Source organism: Panthera pardus, unplaced genomic scaffold (assembly GCF_024362965.1).
Source record: "Panthera pardus isolate Hobbes unplaced genomic scaffold, ASM2436296v1 HiC_scaffold_2, whole genome shotgun sequence".
Taxonomy (NCBI): Eukaryota; Metazoa; Chordata; class Mammalia; order Carnivora; family Felidae; genus Panthera; species Panthera pardus.
In genome coordinates, this window is record NW_026526765.1 from 58,261,871 (window position 1) to 58,279,987 (window position 18,117).

At 42.0% G+C, this 18,117-nt stretch overlaps 1 protein-coding gene across 19 annotated transcripts in view; it reads left to right on the forward strand.

The window, feature by feature from the left end:
• Positions 1-18,117, forward strand: part of TENM2 (teneurin transmembrane protein 2) — a 1,291,038-nt gene that overhangs the window by 1,104,290 nt on the left and 168,631 nt on the right. For all 19 annotated transcript variants that reach the window (XM_053907069.1, XM_053907085.1, XM_053907075.1 and 16 more), the window contains 2 exons: positions 3,486-3,681; positions 10,488-10,589. In XM_053907069.1, coding sequence (XP_053763044.1) covers positions 3,486-3,681; positions 10,488-10,589 — 298 coding nt within the window. The remainder of the gene's footprint in view (positions 1-3,485; positions 3,682-10,487; positions 10,590-18,117) is intronic.

An 18,117-nucleotide genomic window follows, 5' to 3' on the forward strand; every position in this document is an offset into this window, starting at 1 on the left:
CAAATCTTGATCTATGGGAATGTGCAACCACCACAACATCCCATTGCATGCATGTCCTGCATGGCCAGGTGGTCCACAACTCAGCCGTACTGTCTGTAACTCTATCCTGTCCTCTTTCTTTCAATACAGTGCATTAGGGAGTGCAAGTGATTATTATTAGAGACAAAACCTTGAATACATTCCAATTTTGTTGCTTTTCAGTGGGATTCATTTACAAATTTAGTATTTTATTAATTTGATATTTAATATTTACTGATCAGACTCTGCTTGAGATCCGTGAGATGGAGCAGTGAACTATGATAATGATAACTGAAGCCTTGGGGCATGTGTACCATGCACAAAGTACTGTTCTAAGCGCTTGACATGAATTGGTTCACTTAATCCTTACAACGATGTTCTGATATAGACACAATTATAGTCCCCATTTTAAAGATAAGGAGACTGAGGCACAGAGAATTTAAATAGCTTGTGTGAGTGTCATGGCAAGTAAGTGGCAGTGCTAGGATTCTAACCCTAGGTAGTCTAGCTCAGAAGTCCTCTTAACCTCTCCAGCAGACAGGCAAACCCCTCCCCCTCCCACCTTCCTGGGGTTTACATTCTCCTGAGTAGACTGACAATAAACATAAAAATAAGCTGTATGATTGTAGAGTGTGAGGAGTGCTTTGAAAAAAGCAAAGTACAATAGAGGGTACAGGATTGAAGCACATCAGGCATTGTATTGTATCACATCCACATGTCCCACTGCCCTGTTTGACAGCCCCTGGCTTGCAGATTCTTCCTTAAATGAAAACTGCCCTCCATGCTTCTTTGGAGTGACTCAGAGGAGCCAGCCAAATAGATGCCTTCTCTCTCCTCTGACACATACCTTTTCCCAGAGTAATCTGATTGGTTGGACAGCTAGAACTGCTTCTGGTCCTAACCCATTTCAGTGCTCTTGGCCGGCCAGCCAGCCAGTTCAGCAAGAGATGACTAATGTCCAAATTAATCGTGAGCAATGGCCCCCACACAAGTAATCACCTTCCCCAAACTTTTCCTCATGGGGGTGATATCATGGGCCCCAAATGAAGTATATTCTTCTCACCTCAGCACCAAGGAAGTTACACTCATTACTCTGGCTGACAGCAATTTGTAGACATGGGTCTGGGTAGTTGGACATTTACGAGGTTGCTAAGGAACAAATGCTTTGGTTACAGAGGTCTCCGAAAGAAGCATTGGTTTGTTGTATCACCTCAAATCATTTATTTTATCCCATAAAGACAGGTGTGACCAATGGGATACAGGGTAGAGAAAAGCTAAATACAAATACTTGTTTTCTCCGAGATGGGGAGATTTTCACTTCCTAAGCAATGACCATCTCCAGCCCCCAGATGGAAAAACTGGAACCAGGTACTTCTCTGATCATTCTAATTTGCCATTAAGTTTCTCATAGTCATGAGGTACTTAGTAAAATTGTTACTCCTTCAAAATGCTGCCCTAAGCATTATGTCATGTCATCCTTAAAACATGCCCAAAAGTTGAGTATCATTATTCCCTAATGTGCAAACCAGGAAGAGTCTAAAAGCAGATTGATCAACTTTAAACAATAGCAAAAGGCAGTCAGAATTCAAACCCAGGTTTGTCCGATGGTAAAGTCTTTGTGCTTAGAATTACAGACTCTTTTGTTTTCAATGATTATGTTTCAGTTGGGAAAAACTGGCAATCCTAATGATGGGGAAGTCACATTAATAGATTCCTGAAGTTTAATTCTATGAGCTTCATGAAAGAGGTTATAGTAAATGTCTGTAACCTATAAAATCCTTTTTATGGAGGGGAAGGGGTGAGAGAAAGCTTAATCCCACAGTGGTGGTTTTTATCTGCTAGGGACCTACACTTTTGAATGTTCTCTGGAAGTCACAGAGCAACTGACTTTTCTGTGCTGTGATTTTGAAGAGTTCACAAGATTAGACCATTTCTACAGGGGTCTTATCAATTTTCTTGTCAAGTAAGAGACATTAGTGTCCTCTCTTCCTTTTCCTTCATCCTCTCTGTCCAGCCCATGGTCGAACAGTGTCCCTTCTTTCTTAAAAACTTTCCTCCAAAGTTGTCTCTTCTTCTCATTGACCATCCTAATCAAGACCCTTGTCACGTCATATTTGGATTTCTGCAATAATTTCCCAACTGACCTGGTTCTTTTCATCCTCCCCTCTAGAACATTTCGTATCCTGCCTGCAAATGAATTCCTCAAAACATTCCTTCCATTGCATCAGTCACTGCTCACGTATCATCAGTGGCTCCAACTTGCCCACCAGAGTATTTCACCATTCTCTAGGACAGGGCTTTCTTGGGTTACATTTGCTCCCCATTCCCCTCATCTTGGTAGCCTTCACTGACTACTTTATCTCTCATTGATCCCTTCTAGTTATGAGCCCAGTTTCCACTGAAACAGTATAATATTTAATTGCTGGTTTATCTGAGAGATCTAAGTCTAAATTTTTACTTGGTCACTTAGTGGCTGTGTGATTTTGACAAGTTGTTTGATTTCTCTGAGCCTCAGTTTTCTTATCTGTAAAATAGGATACAAATAGTACTTATCTTTAGGATTTTTGCAAGAATTGAATGAAATGATGACAGTGATGATGATGATGATGATGATGATGATGATGATGATGATAGCTGGCTAGCTAACATGTATTTTGTGTTTGCTCTCCTCCAGGCACTGTTCTAAATATTAGCTTATTCTTCACAACAACCTATAACATAGGTACTATTATTTTCAATTTTGTAAATAGGGAAACTGAGACACAGATGGGTGAAGCTAATGCCTGATTCTGGCTACACAGATAGTCTGGCTACACAACCATCATTCTTTTTTTTTTTAATTAAAATATATTTTCCATACAATGTTACATTAGTTTCAGGTATACAATATAGTGAACACAACCCTCATTCTTAACTAATCTTCTATTCCACCTTCCCTTGGTAAATGATCAGTAAGTTGTACCCGGTAACATAGGTCTATGCTTCCTTATCTGAAATTCTTGGGGAGCCAAATGATTTTTGGAATCCAGAATTTGGAGAATTATAAAAAAGTTATACTTGGCACATACTAGATATTATATAACCTAGTAGTGATTAGACCAATTCTCTCTCTCTCTCTCTCTCCTCTCTCTCTCTCTCTCTCTCTCTCACACACACACACACACACACACACACACACACACACACACAAAGAATGATCCAAGTTTGGGCTTTAAAACTTTTTGGATTTCAAACTGCAGAAAAGGGATTGTAGCCTTATAGAAATAAAATTATTAGCAATGATTATAAGCATAATAAATGGTGGCTTATTATTACAACTTCTGTGACTCTTCTTTTACTGGATGAGCTCATAGTAAAATGTGCTCAAACATTCCTCAGTTAACTAATGGGCTGGGAGGGGAAGGTACTAGTCATGAGACCAGATCTTTAACCTCTTTCACACATGGCACTCTCTCTTCTTACCCTAGTATGACTTCATGGAACGTCTGGATGGGAAGGAGAAGTGGAGTGTGGTTGAGTCACCCAGGGAACGCCGGAGCATACAGACCCTCGTTCAAAATGAAGCCGTGTTTGTACAGTACCTGGATGTGGGCCTGTGGCACTTGGCCTTCTACAATGATGGCAAAGACAAAGAGATGGTTTCCTTCAACACTGTTGTCTTAGGTAGGTGTGGGGTCTCTGAGGTGATATGCCACAAGGGGAAGAACGGAAATGTTCTGGGTTTCTCTGTAGAAGGCACATCTTCCAATGTAGTTTCTACTGTATGAGAAACCAAACCAGAATCCCTTAGTTAGACCTCATAGTATCTTTCACCTAAAACTAGCCCTGATTAAAATGGGAAGACTGACTACAGGATCCAGTTGTGGTAAATAGCTTGAATCAGACAGACTGGCTCAAGTCCTGGCCACACAACCTACACAAATTGTTAGACTCTTGCAAGCTTTAGTTTCCTCATGGTAAGATAGAACTAGGACCCATGTCATAGGGCTCTTGTGAGAATCAAATAACACAAAGTCTATAAATCTCTAAACATGCACTGGAGCCAAGAAATACAGACCATTCACGTCAGCTCAGAATTTCTCTTAAAAATCCAGGAAAGCCCAAAATAAAAAGTTTTAAAAAGCCATAAAAATAAATCAAGAAAAGGATATAGACATAAGGAAAAAAATCGTATCTTCGTTCCCATGTAGGTAAATCTCATAATTAAGCACTTGTCACTTTTGGCACGTTTTAGCCCTGTTTTTTTTTTTTTTTTTTTATTAGCTTTCACAGGAGAAGCTATGGTTGTATTCAAAATTTCCTCTTATATGTGCTTATAAACCCCTGAAAGGGCCATTAGTTTGAGAAGATTTTACAAAGTTTTCCAAAGCAAACCTGAAGGATTTTAACAATTAAATAAGACACAGATATTTTCATTATATCTATTTTGTCATCAGGTTTTTATCCTGACGAAGATAACGGATCCTGGGTAGAACATTTGTGAATTGGGGCAGTGTTAGACGCATTTCACAGAGGAATACACTGAGGCTCAGAAAACTGAGTCTTCCAGGTCCCAGGATGTAGACATGGTAGAAATGGCATGGCCTTCTGGGCCTTTCTGCATGTTGTCTCCAACGTGTTTAGCTGGGCGTGCTGAGGTTCACTGGAGAAGCCTCGATAAGGTAGTGTCATGAGGAAAGACCTGGTAATGGAGGATTAAATCCCAGCTTCTCATTCCTACCTCCTAACTGGGAAAGTCACTTACCTCCCAGAGCCTCAGTTTCATTTGTGAAAATGTAATAACTGTGTCGTTGAAGGGAAGGATGATGTGACTTTACATATGGACCGTGTCTACAATGTAGCTAGTAGTCACTGAATGAGAGCTGATGGTTTTCTAGGAGCCCATCTTGTACAGCTGTTTTTTTCTAGTGACTGCATTTTCAGAACTTCTCTATTGGCCACACGGATTTCTCTGAGGGGTCCCTTGATTCTTGAAAGATCTATGTAAGCCAACCTAGAATGCAGGTGGCAGTTTGCTATCCATAGCCACAACTTCCAAATTGTATAAAATCAGGATTTGGTACTGACCATAGCATCACAGCTAAACCTTATTCCCTCTGCTAAGGAAAAATTGGTCCTATCAGGACTAGCCAAATGGTCTAAAGCAGGGGTTGACACACTGTAGTCCATGGACTGAGTCTGGCCCACTGCCTGCTTTTATAAATAAAGTTTTTCTGGAGCACAGCCATGTTCATCTGTTGACATATTGTCTCTGGCAGCTAAAACAACAGAGTTGAGTAGTTACAACAGAGACAGTTTGGCCAACAAAACCTAAATATTTACTTTCTGTCCCTTTGCAGAAAATGTTTGCCAACCCCTGCTCTAAACTAATGTTATAAACTTTGTATCATGGAAGCCACTGGAAAACGTCTTCCTCAGTGACAGAAAATTTCCAGCATCAGATTACATACCAATGGGGGATAGAGAGAAGCAAAAAGTTTGATAAAAACCAGCTCACAAGAGGAAAAAAGTAGTTTGAGTTGTTGAGATTAAAAGAAATCTCGGGGCATCCGGGTGGCTCAGTCGGTTGAGCGTCCACCTTCGGCTCGGGTCATGATCTCATGGTTTGTGAGTTCAAGCCCTGTGTAGGGCTCTGTGTTGACAGCTCAGAGCCTGGAGCCTGCTTCAGATTCTGTGTCTCCCTGTCTCTCTGCACCCCCACGCCCACTGCTAGTTTTGTGTGTCTCTCAAAAAATAAACATTAATTTTTTTAAGCAATCTTAAGTTTAAGAACATAATGAGAGGGATGCCTGGGTGGCTCAGTTGGTTGAACATCCGACTTTGGCTCAGGTTCATGATCTCACGGTTCGTGAGTTTGAACCCCGCATCGGGCTCTGAGCTGACAGTGTGGAGCCTGCTTGCGATTCTCTCTCACTCTCTGTCTCTCTCTGCCTCTCCCCACTCACTCTCTCGCAGAAGAAAAAAGAGAGAACATGAGAAATTACATATTTTTTGTCACCTTATATTTATACTCAAAAGGTTTAGTACAAACATAAAACCACGTGCCATAAACAGCAGCTGGCTTAGTTGGTGTCTATAAGGACTCAGTGAAATGGCTAATAACGAAAACAAGTACACATTTATGGAATTCTGACAATACGCTCACCTCTGGATCAGGCCCTCTGGGAGTACTAGGCCAGTCAACCCATAGAGTAGTCATGTGAGGTAGGTACCTCCAGTATTCTATCTTCTAGTGGAGAAGCCACCACTGAGAAAAATTAAACAACTTGCCCAAGGTCATACACCCTAATCCAGGGTGGAGTCAGCATCCAAACATTCCAGAGCCTGTGCTCTTAACCACTGGATTGCTTTGGATTCCAGCCACATAAATCCCTTTCCCACTGCACAGCAAATTTTCTGGGGGCCAGATTATCTAGTAATGGCTTCTGCCTTCCCTCTCCTTTATCCATATAGACACAGACGTTGTGGTAGTGAGATGCCCTTCCCCCAGGCCATTACCCCCATTCCCCTGTCAGAGATGAGAATAGCAGTTCTCCCCAGAGGATTTCTCTTGTCTGGACTGTAGCTCAAACAGAAAGTCAAAGGTAATCGGCCTAATAATTGGGCAGACATCTTGATAGAGCAATGATAGTAATTGGCTTGAAATGCAGGGAAAAGAATAGTGTTTTATTTGGTTCAGAGGTTTTCCCACACATACCTATTATCAGAATGTTCTCCGTCAAGAGCAGCCAGGAGCGCCGAAAGCCCCTGCGATATGAAACAGAAGGAAAAATGTTAGACGGGTGTCAACCAGCGATCACACTAAATATACCTTTGACTCAGGGAAGTCTTTTGATGTGTTTTGGAAAGAAGCAGCTGCTTTCAGAAATGAGTTTCATCTCAGGGGACAACAGAGTGGTATACTTAAAGTGCGGTGCAGATTTACTAGAGGCCACCCTCTGCCTATGTAAAAACCCCATTTCCTGGGCTTCCTGTCAGCACCTGCCATTGTTCCTCAAGAAAACTTAAACCAGGCTGACAGAAAGGAAACCTGATAATATCACAACAGTACTATTTAATCCGGTGTTGCAAAAGGGGGACTGAAAGTGTGGGTTCCTTTTATATTTCAACAGCACCATGCGATTGCTTTTTCTCTCCAAAACTGTAGAAATGCTGAGAAAATGCAATGAAAAGTACTCATCATTACAGCTTTTGCTTATATTGGATTCTCCCACCCTCCTACACACACACACACATGCATGCACACACTTTGACAACTGTTTACCAAGGACCTGCTGTGTACATTGAGAATACCTCAATGAATGATTCACATCTGGTCTGTTCCTCATGGAGCCTGGTGAGAGAAGACACACACCATGAAAGGGTGATTGTGGGAATTACAGAAACACAGAAATGGATATAAAAACCTCCTTGATTGAGAGAAGATGGGGAAGGAAGATATCCAGGAGCTAGGTATTTTGTAAACTGACATTAAGGATAAATACCTCAGCTAAAGAGCAAGAGAGGTCCTCCAGCGCAGCAAAGAGCTCCGTCCTTTTGCATTAGACTCTGGTGGCAAAGAGCTCCCTCGACCTCTGCTGCCTTATCTCTAAAGTTGGTAGGTTTGGAAACAGGGTGCTTTGAGCTCAGCAGTGTCAGGGTTTGTTTTTTTTTTTAATGTTTATTTACTTTTGAGAGAGAGAGAGAGAGAGAGAGAGAGACAAAGCACAAGCAGGCAAGGGACAGAGAGAGAGGGAGACACAGAATCTGAGGGCTCCAGGATCTGAGCTGTCAGCACACAATCCAACATGGGGCTTGAACCCAAGAACCATGAGATCATGACCTGAGCCACAGTCAGAGGCTCAACCGACTGAGCCACCCAGGTTCCCCTCAGCAGTGTCAGTTTGTACCAAACCATTCCCAGACCTGGATGCTGGTCGAGGGAGAAGCAATCTCTACCTCACTATAGGGGTGACTTCTTAAAATGCAAAGTGGACAGTGTTATTTCTATGTTGAAAACAAGAATCCAACTATCTGCATGACCTACAGGGCCCCATATGATCTGACCCCCTGCCTGGACCTCTCCAAACTCATTTCATGTCACTCCCTTCCTTTTTGTTACCCTCTAGCCACATTGGATCAGTTCTGCTATTTTCCACCTCAGGGCCTTTACATAAGCTATTCCTACTATATGAAATACTTTGTTACTAGCTCTTCACTTGCCTATCTCAGCTCACCCTTAAATATCACCTGCATGGAATGGAGAGGGCCTTTCTGGCCTTCCTCCCTGAGTATCTTCCTCCTGCTACTCCCTATCGAAGTATCCTATTCTATTCAAAGTACTTATCACAACTTTTACTTGTTTTATTTGTTGATATATTGGGGGGGGGGGGGGTGTGACCTGTATTCTCCATGAAAGTGAAAGTTATATGAGGGCAGGGACCTTCCCTGTCTTACTTACCGTTGTATTCACCAATGCCTTTTACAGTGCCTCGCATAGAATAGTTGTTTAGTTAATAAAGTGAACCATACTTCAAGAATATGACAGGTCTAAGAGCTCACCCTAATTGTAAGCTAACATGTTAGCTTGCCACAATTTCATAGATATTATCAAAAGGCATGAAACTCCTGGGTCAGAGACAAGGGCCTTTATCACTCAGAACAATGCAATATCCAGATATTAGTATGTGTGCTGGTCCTCCAAGCCCCAGTTCCCACAGGGCTACATGAACAGGGGCCCGTGATACCCGCACATGCAATAGGTTGCATCACAGAAAAGAAATCTTGAGTTTATTACACCTGAGTCTCTCAGAATGGGCAGTGAGCCTGCCTGTTCTTTGCTCTAGAGGGAAATATTATCTTTATTATACTGGACAGTAAGTAAACCTGCCCTTTGCTCTGGAGAAAGACACTATATCTGTCTTCCAACGTGGTTCACTGTGCAGACAACCTTGAAAAGATAGTCCAAAACTAAGGCAGTGTGTCAGCTCACAAGACCTTCAGAAACGCATATGGAGGATTAGAGACATAGAGAACTGTCTCCCCAAACCATGTGAAATTGCTGATTTTTGACCTGCAGAAGTGGCTATTTCATGATTCAACCTAAAGCTTCTTGAATGAATGCATGTATGATGAATAAATGGAAATCAGTAGCCACTTGGATGTTTCTCAGCCCACCCACAGAGCCAACCTCAAGGAGTTTCAACCTGAAGCGTTAATTGATAAACATTCAAGAAATTGGCTTGATGGAGTCTGTAGTCTTTTACCTGATTTCATAAAAGCAAATACACTCATTGAGTTCTCCTCAGAGTGCCAGAAACCAACTACAGCTTGGTTCTGGAAGAAGAGGACTAGGAAGGGAAACACTAGAAAGAAAGCAGTATGCACAATTTTGCTTTTCAGTCCAGAGTGGGAGTAACTGGAAATTTTGGTTTAAAGGAAAAGCCTTCTTTACCACTCTCAGGTTACTCCATTAGGAACGGTCTTACTTGATAGTCTTTCATGCAACATCCACCAGGTCAGTGACCCTGACTCCCCAAGGGTTGGGTAAACATCACATTCTGGCCATGATGGCTTGTGTTTTTCATCATCTTAGTAATTTGGCACCTGAAAGTCTAAGTGTGTTTATTTTAATTTAAGGCAAAAAAAAATGAGGTTGATAATAATAATAATAATAATTATTATTATTATTATTATTTTAAGAGTATGTCTTCGTCTGTGTAGACCTAAGTTAACATGAAAAAGTTCCAAAATGATCCCTTTGAAGTTATGACTTAAGAGTATGCATAGAAAAGTAAATCATGAAATAAGATGGCTATGCTGGTTAGAACAAATGGGAACTAATTGATTTTCATGAAAAATAAGATCTGCAAAAGGCAGGCATAAAAGGACTTTTGTATGACCTAAAACCTACTATTTAATGGATCCAAAACCGTGCCTAAATTGGTCAGTCTTACACATTTGGATTTTTCTTTCCTTAAAGCAAGGAATTTTTTTACTCTACAAACCTGAGATCAGGAACCACCACTGTCATTTGGAGACTCCTCCCCGTTATCTGAGGCTAAAGGCTGATATCCCACATGTCATACCAAATCTCAGATTGATAGCCTGAAAGGGCAGGGGGCAGGTAGGGGGCACAGGGAGGGAAGGGGACAACATTCATGATGTTTTAAACTTGTCAACATTCAGACATGGGAAATTTCAGGTTTTAAATCCAAATAAGTCATTTCTTTTGAAAAAGCAGATGTTGCAGCAATACTAACCCTGCATTCCTGCCTGGGTGTTAGTCAGATAGAGAGCAGTGGTTACTTCCATGCATTGTCCACATTGCCCTCATCCCTTTAATTTCCCATTCCCTCCACTCACTCACGCTCACTACCGGTCCCCCGTGGGCACTTGAGGACACTACCACTGGTCTTCAAAACTGATTACCAAATTGCTTCATCAGCAAACAGAGGAAAGGGTAGTTGCTAAGTTTCTCTCTTTTTCAGATTCAGTGCAAGACTGTCCACGTAACTGCCACGGGAATGGCGAATGTGTGTCCGGGCTATGTCACTGCTTCCCAGGATTTCTAGGAGCAGACTGTGCTAAAGGTACTTACCACTCCTTCCCTGCTATGGTTGGATAACAAGACATAGACTTCTTTGAGGGGGCGAGGGGGGTACCAAAGAAGCCCACATGCCCTCCAGAATTCCACTGGGACAACTTGTAAGCCCATGCATGCTAGAAGACCTAACCCTTTAGCAAGGAGCAGGTTTTAATATATGACAATTGGCCAATTTACCTAGAAGAGCAGGGAGGTTATCCTTGGCATCGAGGTGTGCTGAGAAGAAAGATTTGCTAAAAATTAGATGGTTGGATTTCCTGTAAAAGCAAAAGTGAATTACCATCACTCCTTTCTTATAATCATTAACTTCTATGTAATGGAAGATTAAGCATCTCAGGGTTAGTAAATTTCATTCATTCTGGCCAGCTACACTCTTAATCTAGGAAGCGCTATTTATCTTGGTGGAATCGGTTTTAAATTGTATTATTAATTTATCTACACTCCTTTGCACAGAATTGCTGGGGCCCTGGGATTCTTGGGGGAAAGGTAATATAAGAGAAAATGACTCTCACAAAACCAGGGGACTTAGGGGCTGCATACCTAGCTTGCAAAAGACCTTGAGCATAACCTTCAAGTGTCTCTGTCAAAGGCAAGTGTAAGAGAAAGCAGAGCTTCTCACCCTTTTCCGATATGTTGTGCGCACTCACACACACATGTATATATTCTAGGTAAATACAAATATAAAATTAAAATTAACCTTTTACAAAACTACACTTATCTTCACTCCATGCTTCTTTTCTATTTCATCTTCTAAAAACACCAGTTAAAACCCACTACACTGATTGGGGCATCTTGATGGCACAGCATCCAACTCTTGATTTCAGCTCAGGTCATGATCTCACACTTTGTGGGATCAAGCCCCACACTGTTAGCGTGCAACCTGCTTAGGATTCTCTCTCACCCTTTCTCTGTGCCCCTCCTTTGCTCACTCTCTCTGGCTCTCTCTCTCTCTCTCTCTCTCTCTCTCTCTCTCTGTCTCTCTCTCTCTCAAAATAAATAAACTTTAAAGAAAAAAAAAACCAGCTATGCTGATTCCTCACCCACCAGCAGGTCATATCCCAGTGTGGAAAGCAATGAGGAAGAGGTTCAGAACCCTTGCTGAGGAGTCAGACATTTCTGAGTTGAATCTCAGCTCCACCACTGAGTGTCTCTGTGACCTTGAGCAAGTGATCTAACATTTCTGAATCTCAGTTTCCTCCTCTGGAAAAGTGCAGAGTTTCTTCACAAGTTCATTGTGAGGATGGTATGAGGCAAACACACCCAAAGCTCTTAGCAGAACATGGTGTGATCCCTCTAAGAGTTTATGTTTACCATTTTTAATTGATGTATATCACACTGTATTTATTTATATATTTAAACAATCTTTTCATTATTTTTATGTGCCCCTCATTAAAAGACCATCATCCTGCCTTGATGCTCAGAGAGAGAGGCACTTATTAATAAAGCTACTCTGTAAATGCTAACTAGCGCCACTCCTTTTCCCCATTCTCACCACAATTGCTGGGGAAAATTGCATTTCAAACATTCACAGTATTCCAAAGATTTGTGATTCCCAGCTTTCTGAGTGCTGAGTGATAAGCGAAGAGGACTTCCTTGTGCTTGAAATTCTGGATTTGGCTGCACATGCACGAGCCCAATCCCTAAATGATACCACCTACAGACATATCCTCCATCACTAAGTAATGTGAAAGTTTTGGTAAACTTGTCAGATACAAAAGGGAAGCAGAGCAAGAAGCCTCAGCATACTCTACCAAGTGGCATGTGGGTACATCACCAAGTAGACCGTGGACCCTTGAGTGCTTTGCTTGGCCAGGTTCTGAGGCACCGTGATAGGGGAAGGTGGATGACACAAGGCTTCACTGCACTGAACGCTTTTCCTTGTGAATGCTGGAAAGGAGGGAAAACCTCAGTACTGCTTGAATGGCCTTTCTTGCGTAATCTAATTTTCCTAGGAGTGAAGACATTAATGAAAGGAAGGACAGAACAGTTCTTTCATATGTGGCTGCAAATGGGCTGAGCCCTCCGCTGCATGGCCCATGAGCTGTAAATGTATATTAACACTGACACACATCGATGTATTATTAATCCTAAAAACCATGTGTGCTCTGGCAGCACATCCAGTTACTGGCCTTTCAGCCCTAAGTACCTCAGCCATTTAAGAACTCCTCGCTCTAAATCCATTTGCAGACGGGCGTCCATTCTGCATTATGGATCTGTAATGGCGTGTGCATTTAGCTGCTTAAAAGGACTCTCGGTGTGAGTTTTGCATTCGCCACCTGCACTGTGGCTGGGCGCACACTCCAAATGTGCATTAGCCATGGTATATAATTGATCGTTGTGAAACAAATATTGAGCGGCTGTTAAGAGTAGTTACTCCTGCATACTCAGGAGCTATTCCTGTAATCAGCCTTTGAACTTGTTGTATATTTTAATTTAGCTCTTGATGCCTGCAGTGGGCAAAATTGAAGTATTTGAAGAATAAAACTGTTTTCTCTTTGTTTCCCTATTTTTTTCTTGGCAAAGTTGGCTCAAGAGTATTAGGAGTAAAAATCTACCTCTTTGCCCTAAAGATATTTCTTCCTTAGGATTTTTGAAATGGACACAGTTTAAGCTACTTTACTAATGATATTGGGAAATATTCTAAGCCCTTTATTCCCCGAACCTTGCTCTTTCACGTACCACCTTTATGATTTTCAAAATCATAAATTCACGGACTATCTATATTATTATTTACTTAACATATTTCTCCAAGTCAACTCATGACATTTACATTGATAAATTTGTTCTGAAAAGAACAATGTCAAAATCCAAAATTTGAAAAGAGAAAACTTGTCAATTGCAATAAATAGGACATGTTAGTGCTACCTTTGACCCTATCGAGAGAGGAATATTTTCACGATCATGAGCATTCAAGCCAAGTCAGCTTCTCACACACTTATTTCACACCAAGAATCACAAAAGTGGAGCTGAGCCCATGTACTCTAGTCTGGCTTCTAGAGAGATGCAACCCTTTAACATTTCATTTTATAAATATCGGCTCCTCAGAGTAACAAAAATCGCTAACTACACCTGTGTGATGAAGTGAGAAACCAGTAAAAATAGGCGCTCAAATTTAACTGTAAGAGTTTCAAGTGAATAAATGTAATGATTAGCACCTGAGTTAAGGCTCCACTTCAAATTGTTTTTTTAATAATGACAAATAGTTATTAAGTATTAGATATGTAGAAGGCACTGTGTGAAGTACTTAAAACATACTACTTTATCCTTTCTCATATCAACAATAGGAGATAAATCCTGTTTTAACTACCCCCCACGTTTGAAGTTTTTTTATATTGAAATCTCCTTTCTGACTTGCAGACAAATTGCAAAAACAGTACATAGAGTTCCTGTGCAGAGTTCACCTAATGTCAACATTTTAAATTATAATGGTTCAATTATTGAAACCAGGAAATTAACACTGAAGCAATGCTATTGACTAATTTACAGACTTTTTTTTCTAATTTTTCCCTTCTTTTTCTGGTTCTCATCCCACATTGTATTTACTTGTCATGTCTCCTATGTCCCCTCCAGTTTGTGAAGGGTCCTCAGTCTTTGCCTTGTGTTTCATGACCTTGACCATTTTGAAGAGTACCGGTCAGGTATATTTTACTATGTCCCTCAATGTGGGTTTGTCTGATGTTTTCTCGAGATTAGGTTGAAGTTGCACATTTTTAGCAAAATGCTGTGCCCTCCTCAGTGAATCGTATCAAAGATACACCTCTGATTTTTAATAAAAGAAATATTGGAATGTGGTTGTGTGTAAGTGTGTGTATGTGTGTGCACATGTATCTCCCCTCCCCCACCACCCCTATAGCAGAGACACTATGAGGCTCTATCCCATTGGTCCTGCACAGTTTGTTGGTGGCTATGGCAGATTGCCACTTAAAAACAACTTCTGGGGCGCCTGGGTGGCTCAGTTAGTTGGGCGTCCGACGTCAGCTCAGGTCACGATCTCAAGGTCTGTGAATTCAAGTCCCATGTTGGGCTCTGTGCTGACAGCTAGGAGCCTGGAGACTGTTTCAGCTTCTGTGTCTCCCTCTCTCTCTGCCCCTCCCCCATTCACGCTCTGTCTCTCTCTCTTTCAAAAATAAATAAACATTAATTTTTTTAAAACCCAACTTCTGAGCCCAAGAAGCTCCTAAGTGTTAGAATAAAATAAGTGGGGCAGACAAGGTGAGGTAATCATGCTAGCAAATGTAGAAAGGAAAGTCAGCTGGCCCTGCCAGCTAGAATGGCTCCTGCCACCTCCCAGCTCTAGCCCATGATCATTTCTCTTCCTTCTTGATAAAAGTCTTAGGAATACCCAAGTCCCCCCTCAACACAAACCCGCATTCACCTTTGTTCCTTCCCTGACAGCTGTGCCCAGGATGCCTCCAGTGCTGCCAGTTTCTGCCACCGCAGGCGGCAGGTAGACTCAGGCCCTCCTGCCAGGGGAGAAATTTGCCATGTTAGCAAGTGAGATTCCCATCACATCCGAATGACCGGGTATGTGTCCAAGTGACAGAAATACGGATTTACTCTCTTGACCTCACACTGCGCCTCCCATGCCCTCAGATGTGCGGTGCAGACAGCAGTTCCTTGTCTTCTTATACACCTGCCAGTCTGCATCAGGCATCTGAAGACAGCCTTGTGGTGAACGGAGGAATCAGTCAGCGTGAATTTGCAGAGCATTCATTCCACAGCCCCCACTGAGCTGGGGTCCTGGGAGGCTCAGAAGTCAAAATGGAACTGATCCTCACATCAAAAGAATGTGTAAGGGTTCTAACACATTGTTCCAAGCCAGTTGAGGGGACAGAACTTATTCATGCATCCAACAAATGCTTATTATGTGCCTTGTATGAGTCAGGTACTTCACTAAGTGCCAGAAATATAATGATGAGCAAGCACGCCATGGCCCTACCTTCTGAGAGCTTCCATTCTGCTGGATACACATGATAAGCAAGTGGGAAGTAGAAGTGTTGAGTCTTAAATGCTGTGATGTGGACTTTGAATGGTGTAGACATTGTTAAGATGATAAGTTTATGAAGAAATGAATCTATATGAATCTATAAAAGTAGCCAATTAGCATCAGGGCATGTGGAGAAAATTCCACGGAAAAAGACTCTAACAAGGGAACTATACTGAAGGGTGTCTTCCGGTATAGAATTTCATTATTTGTGCAGTGTAATAAGCAAGGTGTTCAGATTCAGAGCTTGAGGACAAATGGCATTTCTTTCCTGGTACTTTGTCCCATTCTCCATCAGGTACCTCTCCCATCCAGCTCTAAGTATTGTTAAGTCTACAGTTTTTATTATTACTATCTGCCGTTCATAACTTCCTCCTTGCTTAAATGCTATTTGTTGTGGTCTACATGCTTTTTAATTATGATTCCTTTTTTCTTTTATTTACTTTTATTTGAAGGTCTTTCACTGGCTTGAGATGCTTCCTTGGGTTGTTGGCAAAACAGCCTTGCATTTCAGAAGACATCCAAGGCTTCTGATTTTTCTCTTTTGACACTGGCTTCTCCGATGGCTTATTTGGTTGTGAGCTTGAGGCCCCAAACCTACAGCAGAAACTTAAAACACGAGAGCCTTACTTGTTAGGTAATGCGTACTTAATAGCTATTAGAAATGACACTTCCTGCTGCTGAACAGCTGTCAGGGGAGACCTAGAAATGCCACAACCACGGGAACATAAAGCCTTCTCTCTGGGGGTTGTCTTCAGCTCCTACCCAGCTTCTGTGGAGGCTTGAAAAAAGACAACAGGGATCTTGCCATTTTTCTCCTGTTAACTGGAAAATCTACCCACTATCCAGTCCCTCTTGGAGTTCTAACACTAAAGTCAAACTCATCGTCATCATCACCAACATTTATTGAGTTCTTACTGTGCACCAACCACTGTACTAAGCAACTGCATAATTATCTCACATCACCATCAATATCCCTATTTTATATACAACTACAGTCCCCTTTTATACATGAAGAAAATGAAGCCCAGAGAGGTTAGGTAACTTGCTGAAGATCACTCAGCTAGGAAGTGGTATTGCTGGGATTCAAACCAGGCAGTCTTGGCCAGGCTCTTTACTCTAGACCATGAAATTCAACTTGGGGGATGTGAGGCCAAAGGAAGATGCACTTTTCAAGCAGTTTGTGTGGTGATTGTGCACTAGGGTTTGAACCCCAGGAAACTTTACAGGAGAGAGACAAGACTTTACTAAGTGGAAAGTGGCTGAGCCAGCATTCAAAACAAAGTCCCTCTGACTTCGGAGCCTGCTATCTAAGTCATTCTCCCAGCTACCAGAGACATCCCATCACCTCCTTCATCACATCATTTGCTGACTCTTGTTTCATCAACCTCCAACACGCTCTGCTTCATTTCTCCTCTCTGCCTTCACAGTCACAGCCCTGTTCATATGGCTGCCAACCTCTTCCTGATGCCATTTCTCCCTGCTCACAACCTCCAGCATTCTCTAGAGCACTTGGGAGCATGTCACTACTCTCCTCAAACACCTTCAGTGGCTCCTAGCTGCCTCCCACAATGGCTACCAAACTTTTGTTTAAAGACATTTATGTGGGACAGTTGTTACAAATGCATATTTCCAGGCTCACCCCCTATGCCAGCCAATTCTGAATCCATAGGACTGGGCTGTGGCTCAGAGATGTGCATTTTTAAACAAGCCTCCCAGGAGGCTCTGATGCAGGCAGCCAGGGACTATATTCTGAGAATAAAGAATATTCTTGGAATGACATTCAAAGTCTTCCATGATTTAAGCTCCTTTTGCATCACCATCTCCTACTAGAGCCCATATATCATAGATTCCAGCTACTTGTCACTCATCAAGCATCATAGCCCTGCTTCTCCTTCTTAGCTCATGCTGTTTCTTCAGCTGGAAGGTTCTCATCAATCCCGACCTTTCCTATCAAACTGCTGCTCGCAAGTCACCGCAACCCTGAAACATCCCCAGACAGGACTCAGGTCACCTTATTGCTGAAACATACCCAGATAGGACCCTGCAGTCACACAAGTCTTGGCAACATCATGGCAATGACCCTTCCTTCATGCTGGGCCATGTTCCAGCTGGGTGATCACATTGGTTTCTCCTGCTGGATCACAAGTTTCTAGCAGTCCTCTTTTTTTTTTTTTTTTATGAATATGACTTATTGTCAAATTGGCTTACATACAACACCCAGTGCTCATCCCAACAAGTGCCCTCCTCAATGTTTATCACCCATTTCCCCCTCTTCCCCAACCTGCATCAACCCTCAGTTTGTTCTCTGTATTTAAGAGTCTCCTGTGGTTTGCCTCCCTCCCTCTCTGTTTATAACTATTTTTTCCCCTTCCGTCCCCCATGGTCTTCTGTTAAGTTTCTCAAGATGCACATATGAGTGAAAACATACGATATCTGTCCTTCTCTGACTGACTTATTTCACTTAGCATAATACCTTCCAGTTCCACCCGCATTGCTGCAAATGGTGTGATTTCATTCTTTCTCATTG